The sequence below is a fragment of the Nilaparvata lugens genome, chromosome 5 (genome assembly GCF_014356525.2).
Source record: "Nilaparvata lugens isolate BPH chromosome 5, ASM1435652v1, whole genome shotgun sequence".
In the NCBI taxonomy this organism is placed as follows: Eukaryota; Metazoa; Arthropoda; class Insecta; order Hemiptera; family Delphacidae; genus Nilaparvata; species Nilaparvata lugens.
Window position 1 is genome coordinate 7,841,515 of NC_052508.1, and position 26,125 is coordinate 7,867,639.

General features: G+C 34.6%; 1 protein-coding gene across 1 annotated transcript in view; it reads left to right on the plus strand.

Annotated features, from left to right (window-relative positions):
• Positions 1–26,125, plus strand: part of LOC120351561 (neurexin-1b-like) — a 54,016-nt gene that overhangs the window by 10,912 nt on the left and 16,979 nt on the right. The window contains 2 exon segments of the mRNA XM_039429364.1: positions 21,545–21,681; positions 24,104–24,274. Of these exon segments, the coding sequence (XP_039285298.1) occupies positions 21,552–21,681; positions 24,104–24,274 (301 nt within the window). The 5' untranslated portion in view covers positions 21,545–21,551.

A 26,125-nucleotide genomic window follows, 5' to 3' on the forward strand; every position in this document is an offset into this window, starting at 1 on the left:
ACCGCCAACGGCAATATAGCCGCGCGGCGTTTCTGCCGCCCAGTGTGTAAGCTTCCATTCAAGTTCATAGACTACTGCTCGAACGGCGGCGACGGCGAAATTACCGCCCCGGCAGAAACCGCCCAATGTGTAACCGGCGTTAGGCGATCGCTCAAGGTGGGGGGGGAACCCGGGATTAACAATTAAAGACGGGATACTTGCGGGGGGGCGGCAGTTGCCGATCTCGCCCAGGGCGGCAAAGTCCCTAGGGCCGTGCCTGCAGTAACATTTTCACCTAAAATTGAAAATAAGCTCGAAATGCGAGAAAATAAGATTATTCAATTGGAAACTGTTGGCAACTGTTAATTCTATTGAATCATTCACTATGAAGAGATAGCAGACTTCGTGTGTCTGCAGCGCTATTGTCCTGTCACCAGCTGTCTCAGATCTTAGAATAGTAGATTTGATATGCGCGGGAACACTAGCGTCAGTTGATCAATTTTCATAACGGCAAGGAAAGTTGTGTGAGTGCGCCACACCAGATTTTTACTCTAATATTGGCGTATGAAGGAGGCTCCTTTTTCCTTTTATATTATCCTTGAAATGCAAAATTTCCAAAAAACCTTGTATATACGTCGATGCGCAATTAAAAAGGAACATACCTGTCAAATTTCATGGAAATCTATTACCGCGTTTCGCCGTAAATGCGCAACATATAAACATGTAACATTTGAAAAATTTAAACATTTAAACATTGAGAGAAATGCCAAACCGTCGACTTGAATCTTAGACCTCAATAATAACGCTCTGTCAATAAGAACGTGATAAATCTTTGGGTTTTTTTAATTATTAAATAATTATGAAAAATTCCGAACAAACGTTGAGGGCGTAAAAAGGTGTGGTGTATAATTATATTGAATTGGTTACTGACAGTTTAAACAATAATAATTATTGTTCGAAATAGTAAGACTGTGATTGCTCTACAATTATTACAGAATTCGCATTACACCAAACTAGAGTTTCTATTCTTAGTCTCGGACTACACCAATTACCAAATCATAGATCATACAGTAAACATAGACGAATAGACAAAAGAATCCCGATCATGGATTAATTGACTGTTTTGTTTGGGGTTATCTTCAGAATTAGTTTATTTCCTCACAATAAATATTGTTGATAATCAACTCATTCTCTTGAAGATATCAGTGATAAGACAATGTTACATCAACTTTCAATATAGAAATGCTGATTTCAAAAGCTATGTTGATGGAGAAGATAGTTTCTTCTCCTTCTTCTTCTTCTTCTTCTTCTTCTTCTTCTTCTTCTTCTTCTTCTTCTTCTTCTTCTCTTCTTCTTCTTCTTCTTCTTCTTTTTCTTCTTCTTTTTCTTCTTCTTCTTCTTCTTCTTCTTCTTCTTCTCAGTTTCCTTCTCCATGGTTGTACAGTTCCTACTTTAACTACAGTTCGTACTCATCTAAAATGTCTACGGTTCTCAAGACCATATATGTTTGGAAATAGGAATATTGGAAGCTGGCTTAACGTAGTTTTATAAGAAGGAAGAATATGACAATGAAAGCCTGATGCTAGAAAATCGAAATTTGTTGTAGATAGTGGACAAAGGAAATCGATTTTTTTAAAAGCTTTTAGATGTACCATATTACATGTGGATTACATTATTTGATTGTAGGTTATTCCATATATTGCTTGGCTTCCAAAAATAATCCACCTATTTTTTACTAAAACATATTTCTAGTGTTATAAGGCACTCCTACATTATATCTGTGACCTTCCTTTTCTACTCTACACTGTACAACTAATTAGCTTCTCAGTTTACTTCTCAAATCATAAAGAGTATTGGAAGATGAAGAAGAAGAAGAAGAAGAAGAAGAAGAAGAGAAAGAAGAAGTAGAAAAATATCCCAATTGAATATCAGCAGGTAGTTGCCATTTTTATAATCGTCTAGTGCTATTGAGATGGATCTTGTTTTCAATTCAGTTGCATAATGTGATGATGATGATGAAGAAGAAGAAGAAGAAGAAAAAGAAGAAGGAGAAGGAGAGGAAAGTACAAGAAGAAACTCTTCTTTATTCTGGTTGACACCCAGCACAAATAAAATAATGTTGGTCAAATCAAACAGTCTGAAGAGATGCCTTTTTATACAGCACAAAAACTTGGAATTAAAACCAGTTCTTGGCAGAGTTCAATGCAGAACAATTCAGTAGTAGATAGGCTCAAATTCACGGTAGACATTGTTAGATAATGCTCTCAGAATTTGGAGAACTCGTTTTTACCAAGATACATCACAATAAATTTATTTAAATTGGCCTTCGGCTCCATCTATTTTTAGTTGATAAATATTTGTTTCAGAAGCCAGTGTCACTTTGAGATGTGAGAGATATGTTTGTATCAGTTACATATTTCAATATAATCAGTTTCAAATTATTGCTTCGGAAGCCAGTGTCACTTGGGGCCGGTTTCGGAGCTCGGGATTTAGCTAAGTTCTAGACATGGCTGGAGTCAGAAAATTGGCTTTCCGAAACGGGGCGTAGTCGGAAAAACTAGAAAATTGAACACTAAATAGAATAAAGAGAAAAAATCTGGTGTGGTGCACTCACACAACTTTCCTTGCCGTTATGAAAATTGATCAACTGACGCTAGTGTTCCCGCGCATCTCAAGTCTACTTTTCTAAGATCTGAGCCAGCTGGTGACAGGACAATATCGCTGCAGACACACGAAGTCTGCTATCTCTTCATAGTGAATGATTTAATAGAATCAACAGTTGCCAACAGTGACTTTTCTAGGTATGAATTTGATCAAAATCGTTGGAGCCGTTTTCAAGAAAATCGCGAAAAACCCTGTTTTTGACAACATTTTCGCCATTCTAGCCGCCATCTTGAATTGCATTTGATCAAAAATGTTCGTGTCGGATCCTTATAGTGTAAGGACCTTAAGTTCCAAATTTCAAGTCATTCCGTTAATTGGGAGATGAGATATCGTGTACACAGACGCACATACACTCATACACTCATACACACATACACACATACAGATCAATACCCAAAAACCACTTTTTTAGACTCAGGGGACCTTAAAACGTATAGAAATTTAGAAATCGGGGTACCTTATTTTTTTCGGAAAGCAATACTTTCCTTACCTATGGTAATAGGGCAAGGAAAGTAATAGTGTAAAGGTTCAGCTATTTTGAATTATTAAGAATGTTTCATTTCGTTAAGGAAAACATTTCTAATTATTGACATGAGAGATCTATTTTGCTGCAACTATTTACTGCGACCACGTCCCGTTTTGGAAACCAATATTCTGTCACCAGCTGTGTCAAGTCTAGAACTTACCTAAATCCCGAGCTCGGAAACCGTCCCTAAGTGACACTGGCTTCTGAAGAAATAATTTGGAACTGAGTTTATTGGAATATGTAACCGATACAAACATATCTCTCACATCTCGGTGACAATGGCTTCTGAAACAAATATTTATCAACTAAAAATAGATGGAGCCGAAGGCCGATTTGAATCAATTTATATAGCTCGGCCCTTGGAGATGTGAGAGATATAATATATGGTTGTCAGTTACATATTCCAATATACTCAATTTCAAATAGATTTATGGATAATTCATTAACACAGAGACAAATTATACAACGATCGGAATTGAATCGAATTTAATTGAATTACTGCCTATATTAAGCCTAGAAGATATTGATTCAAATTCAAATTCAAATTTATTCATTCCTTGTACAATATTACAAAAATGATTGATTGATTGATTGAGTTCATTATTTGAGTGTAGATTACAATATAATATTATACTAGCTTCTCATACACTCATAGCTTACAATACAGCAAAGTTTTAGATGATTTTTACAAAATATATACTAGAATAAAAATTAAAATAAGAGAACAACAGGATCAGGTGCAATTTCTTTATTTTCGTAGAAAGCCTATAGTGAGGTCCACATTATAATGGCAGTGTTTGATTAGCAATGGTATTGCTAATATCATTCAACAAATTGTAGGTCTATAGATCTATAGGTCTATAGATTACAAATTATAGATCAAATTAATTAAGGTCTATCATTCAACAAAGCGGATAGCGCTTTGCTCTGTTGCCAGATCGTCTATCAACAATGTAGAATTAATAATTAATTAACAAAATATTACATCTTAATTATTAAATTATTGAAAAATATAATTTCTTGTTTAATAAAATATAATTTCAAACGAGAATAATCAGTTAATATTACATCAATAAACCTGTATCAGCTACCGTCTATAGAAGGCATTGACAAGTCGGAGGATCAGCAACGTTTTTTTCCTATGTTTCTCCACTGCTATTATAACGTGTACCACACTATATATCAATCCTCGGTAGAGATTTTTTCATACCATCCTCAGAATATTTATGTAAAACTAACAGGTAACCCGTGCTCCGCAAAGGCCCAATTAAAAACTTGACAAACTGAAAACTTGACTTACTGGAATCTTAAAGAATTTAAAATAGGCCTAAAACCATCCTCGGTAAATTATGAATCTATATGCGAAATTCCAAGGTAATCAGTCCAGTAGTTCAGACTTGATGATGCGTCAATCGTGTTTTGTATTCCCATCCCGCACATGTATACAAGACAATTTCTTTCTTTATAAATAAGACTTCTCAAGACTAAAATATAGTGTTCTACTGGTCTTTCACGTTACTCTGTTGCAACGATTCTTAAGAAAGATCTCAGTTTTAAACCATGGAAGCCACGAGATCCTTATTTCTCAGGGCTCCTCATGAACATTTCACGAATTCTGTTAACATTCTCTGCTATCCTTGACCATAAAGGAAGTATATTACTTATTTTATCTGTGGCTTGACGTTGATGGTCTTCCTGATCGTCTTGGATTTACGACACTCCCTTTTGTTAGTAATTTAGAATGACAATTTTTAACAGTTTTTGCATCCAGTGTTGCATGGATCCCTCGTTCAGCCCTCCACCACCTTTGCACTCGCGCCACAGATCCCTACACCTCATAACGAGCTGCTATTTTGGCTCGTTCTTCCACAGTCAAGAGAGGGGGCATTTCTAAACTGAAAAAAATGAGAATTAGTGTTAAACACAACCTCAAGGAGAGCTCTATCTAACAGATGTAGTTCTAACAAAATCGGTTCATGAATAGAGAAATTATAGCTATATAAAAATAGGGAGTGACTCATCAGACACCCAGTATATCATACGTGTATCAGTCAATTCCTTCCTTTATAAATAACTAGCAGGTGGTTCCTTTTCTCTTTTCGTCGCCCTATACCATGCCGGTATCTACTCATGCCAAAAAATGCCCGGAAACATTGAAACTTGACAAACTGAAAACTTGACTGAGTGGGATGTTGAAGAGTTTGAAGTAGACATAGAACTATCCTCAGTTAATTGAGAAACTATATGCAGAATTTAAAGTTGATTTCAGTTCAGTAGTTTAGATGTGATGAAGCGTCAAGCATAATTTTCCTATATCCAGGTATAAACCAGTTCTTTCCTTTATTATAGTACTAGTAGGTAACCCGTGCTTCGCAAGGGTCTATTTTAAAACTGCAAAATGAAAACTTGACGTAATAAAAAATTCGAAATTTGAAAATAGGCCTATAACCATCCTCGGTTAATGAAGAATCTTTATGCAAAATTTCAAATCAATCAGTCTAGTAGTTCAGACATGATGATGTGTCAAACATAATTTTCCTACATCACGTACGTGTATGAGCCAGCTCTTTCCATTATTATAGTAAAGATGATGGATAGATGGATGATTTATCAGTATCTTTGAATGAGAATAACTTTTCAACGATTTGAGAAATCGGTGCGGTTTTCATGCGACAGAAAAACAGTTATTTTTATTCGAATAGGATCCCCAATCATACCTATCATCTAGTGTACTTTTAAAAGAAATGTTCAGCTGCTTCTATACAACAATTGGAAGCATGACAAATTGAAAACTTGACGTAATGAAATATTGAAGAACTGAAAATAGGCATAAATAACCATCCTCGGTTAATTAAGAATCTATATGCAAAATTTCAAATTAATCAGTTGAGTATATTTCAGACTTGATGATGCGTCAAACATAATTCCCTATTCCTTACGTGTATAAGCCAGTTCTTTCCTTTTTTATAGTATAGAAAACTGAAGAATACATAATACTTAAAAACCTCACAGAATCATATTGATTTTTCCAATACATCAATAGATTTTAGTTCGATTAGGATCCTCCTCAATTTGAATCAGGCAGCCTTTTGTTTTCCCAATTGAGCTTGGATTTTATCAAATAATTATTTTCAATGTAAAATTTTGCCACCAGTACAAATGAAATGGACATAGTCTTCATGCTGTAGGCCTATGATTGAATTTCATAAGAAAAACATGAATAGATCACAATAAAATAAGTAATAATTTATATTTTTCAGTTATAATGTACTATCAGACACGAATTCGCAGTGAAACGAGTATTTTAGGTATTTTGTGCAAAAGGTATTTGACAAAATACCTAAAATACTCGTTTCACTGCGAATACCTTTTTTTGTGCAAAAGGTATTTGACAAAATACCTAAAATACTCGTTTCACTGCGAATTCGTGTCTGATAGTACATTATAACTGAAGAATATAAATTATTACTTATTTTATTGTAATCTATTCATGTTTTTCTTATGAAATTCAATCATAGGCCTACAGCATGAAGACTATGTACATTTCATTTGTACTGGTGGCAAAATTTTACATTGAAAATAATTATTTGATAAAATCCAAGTTCAATTGTAATGAAAACAAATTCCTTCAAAAAATAATTGATAATAGTACGTTTTGAGGGAAAAAATTGAGAACAAAAAAATTGGGAAGCATCGGGATTCGAACCGAGGGAACCATCGCTCCTTAAGCTAGCGTTTTACCTTTGAGCTACACAGCGGTTCGAAAATGATAGTCTTGTAACAGCATTATATCCTTCTTATAAGAAAACACACTTTGGGCTCAACAATGTAGCCTATATGTACGGTAGCATAGATGAATTTGAACATTAATTCTAAAAAATCTAGAAGGAAAATTGAAATTTGGGCTTTCAGGTGCACGAGATTGATATTTTTAGAATCTATGTGCAAAATTTGGAGATCTAAATCATTCCCGTTTTTCCGGTATGTAATCCACAAGTTGACATGTTTTGATGCGAACAAACGAACACACGAACACACGAACACACGAACAAACACAACCCTACTCTCTCTTATTATATAGATAGATAGGTTCTTCAACTTGGTACCAACATAATAAAGTGACATAACTCAAATCTTGTTCAGCAACCTTCCTCAACTTAATGCCAACCTGACAAAATTGGACTGGCTATTAATTTAGTTACCAATTTCAACCATCTGTTTCGAAGAGGTACTCTCTCTAGATTATAGTTCTATATTGTATGGTATGTATTCATGTCCCATGAATTAAATTTCAACATTAAAAAATCTAGAAGGAAAATTGTAATTCTGGCTTCAAGGTGCACGAGATTGATATTTTTAGAATCTATGTGCAAAATTTGAAGATCTAAATTATTCCCGTTTTTCCGGTATACAATCCACAAGTTGACATGTTTTGATGCGAATAAACACAACCCTATTCTCCCATAAGAATAAGATGATACCCCAATATATTCGAGAACCTTGTATCCGAGCCGATCCACTGCTCTATTCCAACTTTTTTCTATCCTTGCTCTAGTTTGAGAGTCAGCTGCCTACACAGAGAAGCCGTCAAGTGGATGATGGTCCAGACTCAAATAATATTTGTTACTTCCTGTCATTCCACCGGATTTCTTCTTCATTCTCTCTTCTTTTCCCTTTCTTCCCACCACTCTCTCTCACTCCTGCACGTTGATCTTCTCCCGTTCTCTCTCTTAATGGTTCATTGCTGTCTTCTTCATTCTCTCCTCTTTCCCCCTTCACGGATTCTCTCTTCACATTTTCTTGCTGTCTCCTTCATTCTCTCTCTTTTCATCCCTTTTTTTTCTCTCTCTCACTCCTGCACGTTGATCTTTTCACATTCTCTCTCTTTGGTTCCTTGCTGTCTTCTTTATTCTCTCTCCTTTCTCCCTTTTTTCTACCATTTTCTCTCACTCCTGCACGTTGATCTTCTCTCGTTCTCTATATTCACTATTTCTTGTTGTATCTTCACTATATGTCTTCTTTCCCCTTCTTTTCACCACTGATCCTCTCCTGTATATGAGTCTCTTCACTCTCTCTTTTCAGTGGTTTTACTTTCCTTGCCCTATTACCATAGGTAAGGAAAGTATTGCTTTCCAAAAAAAAATATGGTACCCTAATTTCAAGTTTTCTATACATTTCAAGGTCCCCTGAGTCCAAAAACATGATTTTTGGGTGTTGGTCTGTGTGTGTGTGTGTGTGTGTTGTGTGTGTGTGTGTGTGTGTGTTGTGTGTGGTGTGTGTGTGTGTGTGTGTGTTGTGTGTGTGTGTGTGTGTGTGTGTGTGTGTGTATGTGTGTATGTGTGTATGTCTGTGAACACGATAACTTCATTCCTAATTAACCGATTGACTTGAAATTTTAAACTTAAGGTCCTTATACCATGAGGATCCGACAATAAGAAATTCAATAAAATTGAATTCAAAATGGCGGATAATTACTAAAAACCATGTTTTTCACGGTTTTCTCAAAAACGGCTCTAACGATTTTCTTCAAATTTATACCATGGATAGTTATTTATAAGCCCTATCAACTGAAATGAGTCTCATTTCTGGGAAAATTTCAGGAGCTCCGTAATATTCTTGAGAAAAATGGCGGATAATGACTAAAAAGCCATGTTATTCACGGTTTTCTCGAAAACGACTCTAACGATTTTCTTCAAATTCATACCATGGATATTTATAAGCTATTTATAAGCCCTATCAACTGACACGAGTCTCATCTCTGGGAAAATTGCAGGAGCTCCATAATATTCTTGAGAAAAATGGTGGATAGTTACTAAAAAACCATGTTTTTCACGATTTTCTCAAAAATAACTTGACCGATTTTTTTCAAATTCATATCCTGTATAGTTATTTATCAGCTCTATCAACTGGCATGAGTCTTCTTTCTGGGAAACTAACAGGGGGTCCACCCCATCCTTGAGAAATAAACTTAGTAACCTCCTCGTGCATGAGGTAGGTAGGTTTCATAAAAAGAACACATAGTCGAGTTATTTCATCTGTAGAACAGCTGTTTCGACGACTTTAAAGAAATTACGACTAAAAAATCATCGAGTTTCACAGTTTACACAAAGGAAAAAGTACTCTGAAAACACTTATATATACACATATACAGTAGTCTGATCGTAGTTTCAAATATGAGCAAGGAAAGTTGTGTGAGTGTACCACACCAGATTTTTCTCTCTGTTTACGTTGACCTCTTTAGTTCTTCACAGTTCTTGTTGTCCACTTCATTATCTCTCCTTTTCTCTTTCGCTCTCTTTCTCTCCTTTTGCTGAAGCTCTTCACGTTCTTTCTCTTTACATTTTTCTTCTCTATGGCTATGTTTACCTCTTTAGTTCTTTAAAGTTTAATGCTGTCTTTTTCGCTATCTCTTCTCTCCCTTTCTTTTTACTCTCTCTCACTCTAATATAATGACTATATAAATGACACTAATATAAATGACCATTTCGTTTCACACTCTAACCAACGCGACGAAGTTGTCATTGCTAATCATATAGATGATCTTGAAGAGCAGGTTACAAACTTAGATTTACCAATCACTGATCAATTTCATTCCATCCAATCTCAGAAGAAGACACTTTCAGAGCAATTCAACGTATTCATAGTAATGCTACGGGTGTAGACAAAATTCCTATTAAATTTATCAAGAAGATGTTATTTGCTGTTTTACCAACCATTACATACATTTTCAACAAGTCACTTGAAGAAGGCATTTCCCTGAAAACTGGAAGTTTGCTCTGGTTCGCCCTCTAAATAAAGTTCCATCACCCAATAAAGTTGAGGATTTTAGACCAATCAGTATTTTACCTGCATTGTCCAAAGTGCTAGAAAGACTCATTCATGCTCAAGTTGTAAAATTTCTAGACAACAATAGTAAGCTTCATAACTTTCAATCAGGCTTTAGAAAATTCCATTCAACTGAGACAGCTCTGCTTCGTGTCACTGATGATATAAGGTTAGCTATGGACGAAAGAAAATGCACCATCCTCACCCTATTTGATTTTTCCAAAGCATTCGATACTGTTGATCATACAGTCCTTCTGAATAAGTTGGCTATTTTTGGTTTCAGTCACAACTCGTTAGTTTGGTTTAAATCCTATCTATTAGGTAGGAAACAATGTGTATCTGTCGGTGACAAAAAGTCAACTTGGAAAAACGTTATGCATGGAGTACCACAAGGTTCAATTTTAGGCCCTCTCCTCTTCACTTTGTATGCTAATGACCTTTCTTCCATTATCAAATTCTCCAGTTTTCATACTTATGCAGACGACCTTAAAATCTATTTAAGCTGTCCCATAACAAAAATTAATGAAACAGTTGGAATAATGAATCAGGATATCAATTCGATAGTGGAATGGACAAAGAAAAATGGCCTTAAGCTTAATCCCATCAAAACACAACCCATTATAATTGGATATTCTCGTCTTATAAACAATATTGACCTTGAATCGATTCACAAAATTAGTGTAGACGGTAATGACATTCCTTACTGTAGCTCAGTTAAAAATTTAGGCATTATTATGAATAATACTCTTGACTGGTCAGAACAAGTGAACAAAACTTGTAAAAAGGTATTCTCAGCCATGCATGCATTGAAGAAAATGCACGATATCCTCCCTAGAAACATAAAATTATTATTGGTTCAATCTCTCATCTTCCCACATTTAATGTATTGTAATTCTGTTCTTAATGATATGCAAGTCACTCTGAATGATAAACTACAGCGTTGCCAAAATTATTGTCTACGTTTCGTCTACTCTCTCCAACGCCATGATCATATCACCCCAGCCCACATTGCTAGTTCAACATTGAAGCTTCCCGATCAGAGGCTTTTTCGAATAGTCAAGCTTGTTAGAGATATCTTGAAATACGGTAATCCGAACTATTTTAAAGATGATTTCAAATTTGTCTCTGAAGGTAGGAGGATAGATGCTTCACATACTAGAACCGGAGAAAGTACTTTAAGGATACCCAATCATCGAACTATTTTCACAAAATCCTTCTTAGTCAGTGCCTGTCGTGCATGGAATACACTTCCTGTTTCTATCAGGTCTATAGAGAGCCGAGCGAGCTTCAACCTGACTTTAAAAAAACATATTTTGGAACAAATGACTGAAACTGTCCGGCCCTAGAACGATCACATGACAACCATCCCTCACCCATTCCACCAATATAAACCTTTAAACCATGTTATAGAACGAATTGTGTGTATATATATATATATATATATATATATATATATATATATATATATATTATATAAACTCATGTTATTTCAATTATCCACTGCATACTGCTGTATATTACTGGAAGCTGATAACCCTGATCTACTTTCTCTACTATATAATTATTTTACTTTATCAATTTTCTGTTTTTTTTCTCTTTAATATTCATATTGATTAAAACTTTTACAATATTTCCATTAATAAATAAATCCTTAGTTTAAATAACGAAATTAACGTTTTGGTAGAGAGTTAGTGGGGAGGATATTTTTAATATTCTTCCAAAAGAATGGACATTGATATGTTCAAAGCTCCGCCAATTTATGTAGATGCATAACAATATCATTATTATCTATAGTTATTATATTACAAATTGCTTTTTCATATCATATACAGTTCAATAGTTATTTTCTTAGTCTATATTATGTAAATTCATCTATAACTTTGCTGTATTGTAAGCTATTGTATATAAGTGTATAAGCCAGTATATATTGTAATCTACATAAATAAAGTACTCAATCAATCAATCAATCAATCACTCCTTTTTATGAAGCTCTTCACGTTCTTTCTCCTTACATTCTTCTTTCTTTCTGTTTACCTTCACCTCTTCAGTTATTTACAGTTTCTTGTTGTCTACTTCATTATCTCTCCTTTTCCCCTTCTTTCTACCTCTCTCTTTCTCTTCTCCTGTACATGAATATCTCTCTCTTCACAGTTTTCTTTCTCTCTGTGTTTCGTTCCTTGACTGCAGTGTGTTAATCGTTCTTTCTCCGTTCTCTCTCCACGGTTTTATATTTACCTCTCCATGTTTTTATCAAACTCGTTTTTTCACTTTTTTGATAATCGTTTTTCTCCTCTACGGGTTTCGTCTATGAGCGGCAGTCTAGCTGTCATGAAACATGTAGATAACATCATCTTTATTGATCATAACATATTTCGAATATAATCAAAGGCTGTTACAATACTGTTCTCATTCAGCAGTCTGCATCAAATAAGATTTAAATGAAATTTCAAAAGTAAATATATGTCTCCCCACCAAACTTCATGTTTTGATGGGAATTATTATAACAGATAATATGGTTGACGGTTGAGAACTGAAATCATCTTACTTGTTTTCCCAATAGAGATTATTTTTGTTGAGTATGGTTGGAGAGTAAAATACTTCTACACTCTACTAAACTCTAAGTCTACACTCTACCATAGAATAAAACAATCTAAGCTTTCTCTGACTCTACTAAACTCTAAGGCCCCGTTGCACAGAAGCCGTTTAAATTTTAACCATGATTATTTCTACGAGAACCAATCAGAGAAGGCGTTTTTGAAAAGACGGTTTCTCTGTTTGGTTCTTGTGGAATTAATCACAAGTAAAACTTTAACCGTGTTTTGTGCAACCGGCACTATGTCTACACTCTACTAAACACTCACTACTTTACCGCTCTAGACTCTTTCTAAAGGTCTACTTTCATACTGTTTGGGCACGGATCAAGCAGTAGACAAACTGGTAATTTCCAACTCATTAAAAATGCATTAGATCAATTTGAATATCCTGTAATTATTATAACATAGATACATGCTAAGTGGTTCTCCAGCTAAGTTTTTCTATATCTCACCAAACAAGGTATTGCTCTGATTCTAATATATTCACTCCTATTAATTATCTATACTAAAGGAAAGAACTGGCTTATACAAGTACAGGATAGGAAATTCACAAACGACACATCATCACGTCTGAACTGATTAACTTGAAATTTTGCAAATAGAATCTTAATTAACTGAGGACAGTTTTAGGCCTATTTTCAATTCTTCGAAATTCCATTACCTCAAGTTTTCAGTTTGTCAAGTAATCCCTTGCGGAGCAAGGGTTACCCGCTAGTCTACAAAAATCATGCTTCGGAATTTTGTGTTTCCAGTTTTATTCAAACAGCCTAGTTCAAACCTCTCTATAGCCTATAACCGTTTAGCATATTAACAGACTATTTTATAGCCTATTTTACAGCCTAAAACTCTCGGATCATGCTCTGCTGATCAATTTTCTGCCTGAGTGCCTTGGCATTTTTAATGAACTTGATGAAACTCAAATGCAGTCAAGGACTTATTTTTAAACGTTGTCCGTTTTTAGGTGAACACACTACGAATATAGGTATAGTTTTTATTAACAGTGTACTACATAGGTATAATATTACTACTTAGTTTCTACATACTATGAAAAAGAAGGAAAGTTCTTTCCCTAGTGATACTACATAGGTATAGTGTTTTATTTGACTTGATACTGACCACTAAGTTAGGTGGTTGTACTGTGTTGAATATATAAGTATAATGTTGAATGAGGAATACTATAATATGCAAATACTGATACTTTAGTGAGATTCAAGTTATAATAGCAGTGAAGAAAGGTAGAGGAACAACATTGCCGATCCTCTGTCTTGTCAATGCCTTCTATAGACGGTAGCTGATACAGGTTTATTGATGTAATATTAACTGTTCATTCTCGTTTTAAATAATCAATTACATTTTATTGAGCGAGAAATTATATTTTTCAATGAATTTTCATAATTAAAATTAGATATTTTGTTAATTAATCATTAATTTTACATTTTTAAAAGACGATCTGGCAACAGAGCAAAGCAAGAAAGAGATAGCGGTACCTGCGTTGTAGAATGATAGACAAGGATAGCAATACCATTGCTGATCAAACACTGCCATTATAACGTTAACTTCACTATAGTATATACTATATTTGACTTGATACTGACCACTGAGTCAGCTGGTTGTGCTATGTTAAATATGTAAGTATAATTTTGAATGAGGAATATCACTACCTCCGTAAACAAAGCCGTAGTGCATTCGTGTGACGTCAGCACAGGTAGAGCTCCTACACCAATAAAAATTCGTTGATTTCAGCTGATCTATATTAGCTAGTGTTTCTATTGGTGTAGGAGCCCTACCTGTGCTGACATCACACGGATTTATTTTTTATTTTTTTATTACTTTTTCATCCACCGACCACCTGTAAAAGGAGTATAAGGATATGTCAATTTGTCATTAATCAAACAGCAACATGTTATCTATCTTCTTAAACCTCCATCTTGAGTTTTGTAAAAATCTTTATATTCCTCCACTGAGTAGGTACATATGGATAGAAGCTCTTTTTTCATTAAAAATCTGAAATCTTTACCTGACTTTTCTTTTATGTGAGATGGCAATAAGTTATACATCCGGATACCTGAACTCCTTACCCCTCGCTCATACATAGTACTTCGGTGTGCATCATCTCTCAAATTATTTCTATATCTGGTTGAATATTGGTGATTCCTGTATTAAATTCATTCATGTGTTTTTTTAAAAAGCAGATTGTTTCCAGAATATATAGGCTATAAGCTAGGGAGTGGGAAAATTCCAAGTTTTTTGAAGTAGGGCCTACAACTAGTTCGGATTGATTCTCCTATCATCACCCTCAATGTCCACTTCTGTAGTCTAAACACCTCCACTACACTGCTAGAATTACCCCAAAAAATAATTCCATAGTTCAGAAGGGAGTGAAACAGGGCGAAATACACACTTTTAAGAGCCATCGAATCCTGAGAAGCCTCTAGGTTTCTGCGAACGAAAATTGCTGAATTAAGTTTGCTTTTCAGGCATTCCAGATGTGGTTTCCATGGAAGATCAGAATGCACTACGGCTTTGTTTACGGCGGTAGTGGAATATACGATGATTTGCAAATACCAGTACTATATAGACTACAATAGTAACAGTGATACAGTAAATAAACTTTATATCCAGCTTCGTTTTTACACTTGGAAATTTTATTCGTTTTTTAACGGATTATCTTCAAATATAATTTTCTGAATTTACTGAAGACCATTAACGTTCTTGCCTTGAAATTTATGGATAATCCATGATTTAGTGACCATAATACTCATATTTATCACATAGAAACAGGGGGCATTGCCTTTCAAATGACTGGAGGTGAGAAATTACCATATACCCACTAGAGAAGCATTTAATTTAAACCTTATTGTCAAATATTATTTGTGTAGTAGTGAGACTTCTACTTCTACTTGGACTTCGAGATGGAATAAATAAAACTGTAAAAAATGTATCTCTACAATAAATTCTTCCCCTTTACTTATTGTACTCCTCATATTATCTACTAACCCATGCTCCGCAAGGATCTATTTTGAAACTTGACAAACTGAAAACTTGACGTAAAAGTGCAACCGGGAGTTGAAGATGGAGCAGAGACGATATATTCTCGATTACAAATTGAGTCCATACATTGAAATTAGTTTAATAACTTCATTATACAGTCAATTAGTTTCGAAATTATATTTTTCGATAATACAATTAGTTGAATAACAGTTTAGTTTAATTATTTGTATAACATTAATATCCAAACAAAAACCTGAATATATCTTCACTCTAAATTTAAAAAAGAAGATTTATTCCTAATTCGCTATATGTATAGTGAGGTCCACGTCATAATGGCAGTGGAGAAAGATAGGAGAAAACCGTTGTCGATCCTCTGTCGTGTCAATGCCTTCTATAGACGGTAGCCAATACAGGTTTATTGATATAATATTAACGGTTCATTCTTGTTTAAAATAATCAGTTATATTTTATTGAGCAAGAAATTATATTTTTCGATAATCTCATAGAGAAATTTCATAATTAAGATGAAATATTTCGTAAATCAATTATTCTACATTGTTAAAAGACAATCTGTCAGCAGAGCAAAGCTGGAAAGAGATAGCGCTATCCGCTTTGTTGAATGATAGACAAGGATAGCAATACCATTGCTAATCAAACACTGCCATTATAACGTGAACCTCACTACAGTGTAACATTGACATTAACCAGTGTGATGTGATAAGGACCATGTAGACAGTGTTAAGTTAACATTGCTGACGTAAGGTCACTAACTCTTATTAAATCACTGTTAGTTTCCTACATAAATCAATGGACAAATCAAAGTACATAACTATTTTTATTACTGCTGTCACATTTGCCTTATCAGTTGACAATGAAGACTCACAAATTTCTTCTATTGTAACTGTACTATAATTTCACACATTGTAGCGTATTAGCTTGAAAGCGCTCCATATGACTAATAACTTTGTGTAGCCTATTGAAGTTTACCTTTGAATTATTCTACGAAAATTTTCGATAATAATTATCGTTTTTTACATGACAGCTGATGATAAGGCGAGGTTGACCTTCATTATTTACTTGTTGTACCTCAAATAAATCAAGTTCATGAGCTTAATAAAAAGTTGTGAACAGTTTTTGTAGCAAGTGATTCATGATAGTGTAGGTATGTATACATTATGATAGGTAGTAGCACTAGTATGGGACTGATCTACATTTATAGTTCTACAAGTATCATTAATTCATGTATTTATTCACATGTCTTTTATCGGCAGAGAGATCCTAATAGATCCTTGAGTGTTGTCTAAGACAAAACAGAGTTAACAGGTCTATAGACCTAATGCATTCCATATTATTGAAAATTGAGTTGGCTGAATCACCAATTTTGGCAATATTTATTGTGTAAAAATGATTAAAACTCGACAATTTTTATATTATTTTCCTGTGCATCTATATTCTGTTTATCAAGTACTTGATTATTTATTTATTTATTCATTTATCACAGTGTGTACAAATACTTAACATGAGGAAAGGCTCATGCCCAAAACTGTCCCCTTTCCAATTTATACTATAGGCTACCGTCCAAATCAAAATGTTGGTTATGTCACTTTCACTTTTCAAAATACAATTTACGCTCTTCAATACTCAGATAAACGAGCAAATTCCGAATCAAATAGATACTATTAGAGCCTACAATCAAAAAATCTAGAACAGTAACTTAATAATTATTCAAAAAGTCTAAATTTTGAATGGAACTAAAATTTTCGAGCTAAAAACTTCACACTTTACTAATTTTATTGATAAAATTCAGCATCAACATCCGTAGATTATCATCCATCCACAGAATTGTTTCATTTGTACTGCTGTTATTAGATTAAAAAAATGTATTTCTTATTTTTAGAACTCGTGGCTGAAGCTCAAGGCTTCTTTCTCCAGTCACGCCAAAAACTATTGTAATTTAATTATTATTTTTATTTGTGAAAATATTTCTTGTATTTGGCAATGAATTCGTTATTCATATGCGTTGAAGTAATTGTTTTTTTTTTTTTGCAATAAACAAATTAATTTTTTAAAATGAAAATTCTCCATTATTATTGTTCAGGAACCAAGAACTTGAAACACAGAATGATCAGTAGAAAGTTAGAAATTAGAAAGAAATTAGACCACCATCATTACAGTGATGTATACAGACTTAGCAAATTAAAATTAAACTTCAGAAAACTCAGTAACTAATAGAAGAAACTAAAAATGAAAGCCTATTAGGAATAATTCAACGACAGAATACAACAAACACTATTTGCCTACAGTCTGTAGTTTGAATGCTCTGTCAATTGTGGGCGTGTCTTGTATCAGCCAATGACAACCCTTCTGCTCCCTCCTCTTACCTTGATAGAACAGTCAACTACTAACCATTTATAGTCTCTGTAGGATTGGCTTCTTTGGGGAACATTTTGTCCACAACTTTCTCAGTGTTGACAACTTTCTCAACTAAGTGGGAGACAAAATGTTGTTGAAAACAATATCATATCATATGGTTTATTAATATAATGGCAATAGCAAACACATTAACAAAATTATTTTATTACAGGAAAGAGCAATCAGAGTAATATCCAATTCAGGTTATCTTGATCACTGCCGTCCCTTATATATAAATAGGAAGATACTGATCGTTATAAATCTATACATCTTCAATGTCATACTCTATGTCCGACAAAATATGGATATAGTTGGAAGAAACGAGGTAGCATAAAGGTGCGTACAGATATACGCCCCGCGAACATGAGCAATATAAAGGTGCGTACAGATTTACGCGCCGCGAACATGAGCAATTCACTTTTAATCATCTGATTATATCTGTATTTTTACAGAAACGGTAAGATACAGATATAAAAAGCTGAGCATCAGCTGATTAAAAGTGAATTGCTCATGTTCGCGGCATGTAAATCTGTACGCACCTTTTTATTCACACGCACAACACCAGAAGTAGAGAACATCTGGATATCCTCTATCAAAGCCTATCTACGTCAATGAATGTATATCTCACTTAGCGCTTAGACTTTATATATAATATATGACTGGATAGTTCTAAGTGAATTCACCAACAATTAAACTCCAAATCCATTGGATCCTATTCTTGCATCAATTTTTACTGCATGTTTTTTGTTTATTGTATGTTTTATGACTACTCTGTGATATTATTGTATTGACTATTGACGACGTTGCTTATAACTTGATTGTACCATGGAAATCTATAATTTATTTATTTAAGGATAACCACAAGCTGACGACGATATATTGCTGTGATTTACAAGAAATTGGTAACAAATTGTTTACATATTTTTAAAAACCAATTGAAGCCAAAAGTTTTGAACCCATTCTTAAGAATTTTGTACAGGTGAAACATTTTGTTGGTAACTTTCCCAGTGGTCCCACACTGAGTGGAAGACAAAAATTTTGTTGACAACAAGGATTTCCACAAGTTGACGACTATATTATTACAGTGCTTTTTAAGAAATTGGTAACAAAACGGCGCAATCTGTTGTAAACTCAGTTGACAACTGATTGCAATTTGAATAAAACTCAGTTGACAACTTCTTAACAAGCCGCTTGAAGTATGAGCATAGATGTTGCAGATATTTCCGTAAAGCTCTTTCAACTTTTGGAAGCGTTTTTTAACGATCGATTATTATTAATTTGATGGAAGTTGATTATTCAATTCAGTTGTAGAGTTACGAATTACAAATTTGAACAGGCACCGCGCCACAGCTGTTTCAACTCTTGGAAACTTTTTAGAACGAATAATAATTACCAATTTGATTGCAGAATCAAATTGGTGAAAATTTATTAAATTCAATTGAAGATTAGGCGCCACGCCTAAAATGCCTCTCTTCCGGTTTCAGTTCAAAAGATGGGCCAGAATAAATTGATGCGGCTTGCATTTCTCTGACTGTTGACATCAGCTGATAACCTCCAATCACAACTCCAAATTGATGATAACGTCTCTCTCTCTCTCTCATTATCTCTCTTTACACTCACTCCTCACAAACGCTCTCTCTCTTACTCTCACCCTCCCACTCTCTCACTCTCACACACTCTCTCTCTCTCACTCTTTCTTTTTTACTCTCTCATTCTCTCTCCCTCTTTCTCGCTTCCTCTTTCTCTCTCCCACTCATACTATCTCTCTCTCTCACACTCTCACCCCTCTCTTACACTCTCACTCACTCTCTATCCTTCTTTTCTCTTTTCTCTATCAGTCACTCTTCCTCTCTCGCTCCTACTTGTCGGTTATCATTCAATTTAACGGTCGCATTGCACTTCAATTTTCGAATTGCAAACTTATGAATGTTCTTCATTCTTTATTCAGAAAATCAATTACGGCTGTTTTTTTCTATCTTCTTGGAATATGAAATCATAACAGAAAACTTTCTCTGTTATCAATAAGCAGTAAATACAGGTCGATAGTTTTCGGGTTTATTGTCTTTTTCCCTCAGGGCTACTCTTGAATATAAATAAAAATAGAAATCTAAGTACTCTTTTGTAAAATTGTTTACTCTCAAATCATTTTTACCTGATAATGGCATGATATAGCCGAAACATGTTGTGATTAAACAATTTTAAAAAGAGTACTTGGTTTTTCATTTTCATTTATATTCAAGGTAAGGGTTTAGTATAGGCTACTAAGGTGAGGTTAACGTTATAATGGGAGTAGAGAAAGATGGGGGAACAGCGTTGCCTATACTCTGCCTTGTCACTGCCTTCTATATAGAGGATAGCTGATACCGGGATATCTCATGTAAAATTGCTGTTGCTTCTTGTTTTGAATAATCCATCACATTTCGAGATCTTGATAAATTGCATATTTATGTGAATAATAAAAAATAGGTAAACTATAATAAAATTGATCATTCTTCAATTTGATTTTGTCAGGTATAGAATCAAGTCAGTGAAAGAAGATAGCATAGATAGATATCCCATGGTGAATGGGGCGTTTATGTTCCAACTTTCATTGTTAACTCAAGCCGATAGTCCTAGTAGTTCTTTCTTTTTGAAGCCATATGTGATTCAGGTAGTTTCTCATACTTACAGTGACCATAGATAAATGTGTTTATATCCACTGTACTCATACTACTCATAGTCTACTACGCCCTAGTATTCTTACACTCTCATCCGGACAAAGCAGTAATAACAGTAGACAGTAGTAGTCGGCTTGATTTAACAAAAAATCGGCTTCAAGTTAGGAGCATAAACAATCTATGCCATTGGATATATACTACGAAGTAGTCTATCTATCTACAACTATGCAATGGGATATCTACTTATGCTTTTTTTCTCTATGGTAGCACATAAACATGTAGACACGATTTTTGCAAATTTTTATCTTCATTACTTGCAGAATATAAATGTAAAATGAAAGAAATCTTTATAAGATTGATGACTTTTCAATTTGATTTTGTCAGGTGCAGAATAAAGTCAGTAGCTCATTAACAATTATACACTATTTTTGCACATTTTTATCTCGATAATTTGCATATTTTTGTGAAAAATAACTAATTATTTTATGAGATTGATGGATTTGCAATTTCATTTTGTCAGGTGCAGAATGAAGTCAGTAGCACATGTATAAGTAGACATGATTATTGTACATTCTGATCTCGATAACTTGCATTATTTGCATGTAGAATCGAACAAATTAATAAAATTATGAATTATTTTTAATATTATTGATCATTCTTCATTTTGACAGGTGCAGAATCAAGGCATTAGCACATGAAGAAGTAGACATGTTTTTTGTACATTCTGATTTTGTAGATAAAAATATAAATCTCAGTAACCTTTTGAATTATTTTGTTACGACATGTTTCGGCTCTAATGCCATTTTCAAGTCTGATTTTGATAGCTTGCATTATTTTGATGTAAAATAGAACAAACTATTTATTAAATTGATCTTTTTTCATTTTTTCTTTGTCAGGTGCAGAATGAGAAACCGGCGATGTAGAGGGACACCTCTACTATTGCTTACAGGATTTCTCAGTTGGATCACATCAGTGACGTCATTCAGTACAGTTAATGTCTCACTCACTCTCCCGGTCATCCTCAGTCCCGAAGGTAAAATATAACTCTATCACTCTCACACACACATTTCTGTCAATTTATGCAAGCTCAAAATACCACAGAAATCTCTATTTATACTCTGCCTCCCGGGGACCTCTTGTTTTGTGTTGATTGTTATTGTAAGTGCTGACACCTACCGACGACCATGTCAAACAGCTTTGACCAATCACAAGCGAGAACGATGCATGCAGTACATGCCTATTCTCAATTCCGATTGGTCGACGCATAATGTAGACGCCATTTCGTGAATCTAGTTCCAGAAAATTGGGATGCGAATGGCACTTGTTGGACGATGCGAAGAGAATTTTTTTAGCATCTTGTGATCAACACAAATTGGAGCACGACAAGATGCGACACGCGTGTCGCTTGGTAAGTCGCATATTGAAACAAGACAGCACATGTGGCATGCCCTACCTAGAACGAGTTTTTGTAACTCTTGTAAATAATATGATCATGATTATACAATATACCTCTATCAATTTTTCGATAATATACATCCTATTATATTAAGCGAGCAATTTCTGTATATCTGTTTATATTTTTAAATCTGGTTATCTGTTTATTTATGTTCAACGTATCTCGAAAACGGCTCTGACGATTTTCACGGAATTTGGAACATAGTAGGTTTATAATATACACATTCAATTGCACTAGGTCTCATCCTTGGGGAAACTCGCTGAACGTCATAATAAGGACCATTCATCCTTGGCTGAAACAGCTGAGACTTTCGTCGTCTGTGGATAGTAAAAAGTGAGCGAGTGATTCTGTGAAAAATCAAAATATCGCATCCCCGAAATTCATAAGCTGACGTATAGCCAGCTGTAAATAAGAACACGATCATTTTAGAGAATTGTGCTCTGTTTATCAATAAATAAAAATAACGAGCGATGCTCGGTGCCCCAATATTATATTATGATTGAAGCACACAGAAAGAATAACACAAATTCAAATCATGAATATATCATTCACAAATATGAAATATTTAAAATATAAAATATGAAATCATTCACAAAAAAAGAGCTGTGATAACAATGTGCGACACGATTCTGTACTATTATCATTATCAATCCACGCCTGGTCTCACGCACCAGCCTCATCTCAATATAAACAGTATAATAAATAATTATCACTCGTCAATTATTAACCATTAACTCCTCTTAGTGCCGGTTGTACAAAAGCCGGTAAATTTTAATCGTGATTAATTTCATGAAACCGATCAGAGAAGCCGTCTTTTCAAAAAAGTCTTCTCTGATTGGTTCTCGTGAAATTAATCACGACTAAAATGTAACCGGCTGTTGTGCAACCGGGCCATAGCAGGCTAGTCCTGGGACTCGTTCCTTCGCATGAGATTGATGTAAATAATTGTGATATGAATCTGGATTTTATCAGTAAATATGAGGAAATTCCACAATTTTTCTCACATTTAGCAGTTTCACTGATGTGCAGAAAACCAATCTGTTGCTTTTGAGCTGTTCATACTTCTAGAATATGAGGAACTAGCCGTCAGTCTCGCTTCGCTCGCCATATCCGTCTTGCCAGGGGGCTCCGCCCCCTGGACCTCCGACTATATCGTCCAAAAATGAGATCAGCGGGCTCGCTTCGCTAGCCTGCATTTTTCATTTGAGCAGGTTTCATTCCATCAAAAAGTTAAAGTACTGAGAAAACGCAGAAAAGCTGAGAAAAACGTTGGAAAAACGCTGATTTTGGGCGTATCTTTGATGACATATTAAAGTCACCTCATCACAAGATTTTCTGTCTATAACTTGATGAAAGAACTTAGAAAACGCAAAAAAACGCTAATTTTGGGCGTATCTTTGGCGTTATTGCAAATTCCTCCTAACACAACATTATTACACCCTAGCTGAGCTTCTTTACTAAATTTGAACAGTTTCTGTTCAATTGTTCTCGATAAATCTGAGAAAAAGCAAAAACGCTAATTTTGGGCGTATCTTTGAAGTTATTGCAAATTCCTTCTAACACAACATTATTGCATCCTAGCTGAGCTTCTGTACTGAATTTGAACATTTTCTGCTCAGTTATTCTTGATAAAGCTGAGAAAACGCTAAAATACGCTGTAAAAACGCAGATTTTGGGTGTATCTTTGAAAATTTTTCCAAATCCGTTCTTAGTACGCCTCTAAAGAGCCAACTGAAAACACCTGCCAAATTTGAACGTTTTTGGACCGGTAGATTTTTAGTTCTGCGAATGAGTGAGTCAGTCAGTGAGTGAGTGCCATTTCCCTTTTATATATATATAGATACCCTCTATTTCCCTGCAATGTGACTGATGTGACTTCTCTTCAGATAGGTGCAGAGTAATAATGTGTAGCTTTCAAGCAATAAATACTGTCCGAATATGAGTACTTTCCACGATTTCCTCAACATTTATCAGTGTGACTGATGTGTGTTTGCATCAGATAGGTGCAGAGGAATGGTGTCGAGGGGCCCATGCTCGGACTGGGTGCACAAATGGTACTTCGACGCGTCCCTCCAACTCTGCAAGATGTTTGTCTATGGCGGCTGCAAGGGGGAGAATGTATTCGACTCGGAGGCTGAATGTATGCATTACTGTATTGGCGGAGAGGACCGTGAGTATACCTATAATACCAACACTATTAGTATAATACTTGGGATGGGAAGAAGCGAATAAGGGCTGGTTTCCGAGCTCGGGATTTAGCCAAGTTCTAGACTTTAAACAGCTGGAATCAGAAAATTGGCTTTCCGAAACGGGGCGTAGTCGTAGTTCACGTTTAAATTTAATCTCAAAAAAAAACTAGAAAATTTAACACAAAATAAAATGAAAATAGTGTGAAGTTTCAGCTATTTTATATTATTTAGGAATGTGTCATTTCGTCAAGGGAAACCGTTTCCAATTATTATAGAAATGAGAAAATAGAGATTATCATAAAAACTATGACCATGCCCCGTTTCGGAAAGCCAATTTTCTGATTCCAGTTGTTCAAAGTCTAGAACTTAGCTGAATCCCGGGCTCGGAAACCGGTACAAAGAGTAATACAATGAACTTTATCAGTAATGTATAAGAACTCGGAGTAATAAATGGAAAAATATGAGGCAAAAGGGTTTCTCTTCAAAATGTCTCACCCATATATTTAGAAAACTATGAGAGGTATGGAAAAATGTTAGAGATAAAACTTCTATAGCAAGGTCCACGTCATAATGACAGTGGAGAAAGATAGGAGAACAACGTTGCCGATCCTCAGTCTTCTATAACTGATACAGCTGATACAGCTTTATTGATGTAATATTAACTGTTCATTGTCATTTAAAATAACCAATTATATTTATTAGGCAATAAATTATATTTTCCAATACCTCCATAATGAATATTCAAAATTAAGATGAAATATTTTATTAATTCTACATTGTTGAAAGACGATCTGGCAACAGAGCAAAGCGAGAAAGAGATAGTGCTTTCCGCTCTCTTGAATGAAAGACAAGGACAGCAATATACCATTACTAATCAAACACTGCCATTATTACGTGGACCTCACTATAGACTAATAGTCCATCTCACTCTCATAAAAAACTTTGCCTATGAGTGTAACAATATCAATGCTCTCAAAAAACAAGTAAAGCTTTCCTAACAAAAAATACTTTAGATAAGGTGAATATCCTATTCCAAGTCGGCATTCCTATTCAGATTAACCCACATAAAATCTGGGACTTATTGAACCGGTATTCTTATAAAATAGATTCAATATAATTCCGAAAACTGTTTGTTCAATTCAATTGAGTTATCTGAAGAGGAGAGATAAACGATTCAGATGCACTTGAAAGTTGTTATGATTGGTTTGAGGGAGAAGAAAATAACGATTAGAGTGAAAGAAGAAGATTAACGGTTGAGATGCACTCTGTTTGAAAAACGGATAAAGTTGAATATCTGGGAAAGTAGGTGAAGGATATAAGCTTGAATGTTTTCGGTATGTATAATGATATTCGATGAATAGGTTCATAGGAGTTTTGAGATAGTATAATTGAAATCACTTTGTTCTTCATTAATCTAACCTATAATGGAGTTCTATATACCTTAGTTGAAAAGGGACGAAGAACTAAAAAACTTATTGCATTAAATATTTTTTTTTTAAATAATATCAAAGAGGATACAAGTGGGCTGCAGATTTTCCTTGCCCATTTGCCAATAGTAATACCCATCGTATTGAGAGGCTGCCTAACATTATTCAAAATCAAACTGACTTCAACAAAATTGATAGACCGTTCAATGCTCACTAGATTCGGAAGTTTTCGCACAAAAGACAACGTATCTTGAGAAGGATTTCTCTTAAAAGCTCTGATTTTAAAGGATTTGACTTATGAAATTTATAGACTTCAGTAAAATGCAAAAGAATGGTGTGTTGTCCTAGCTGAATATAATTCAGTTAACACATCCAGTAAAACGCTGTTTGTGACTGGCTGTTGTG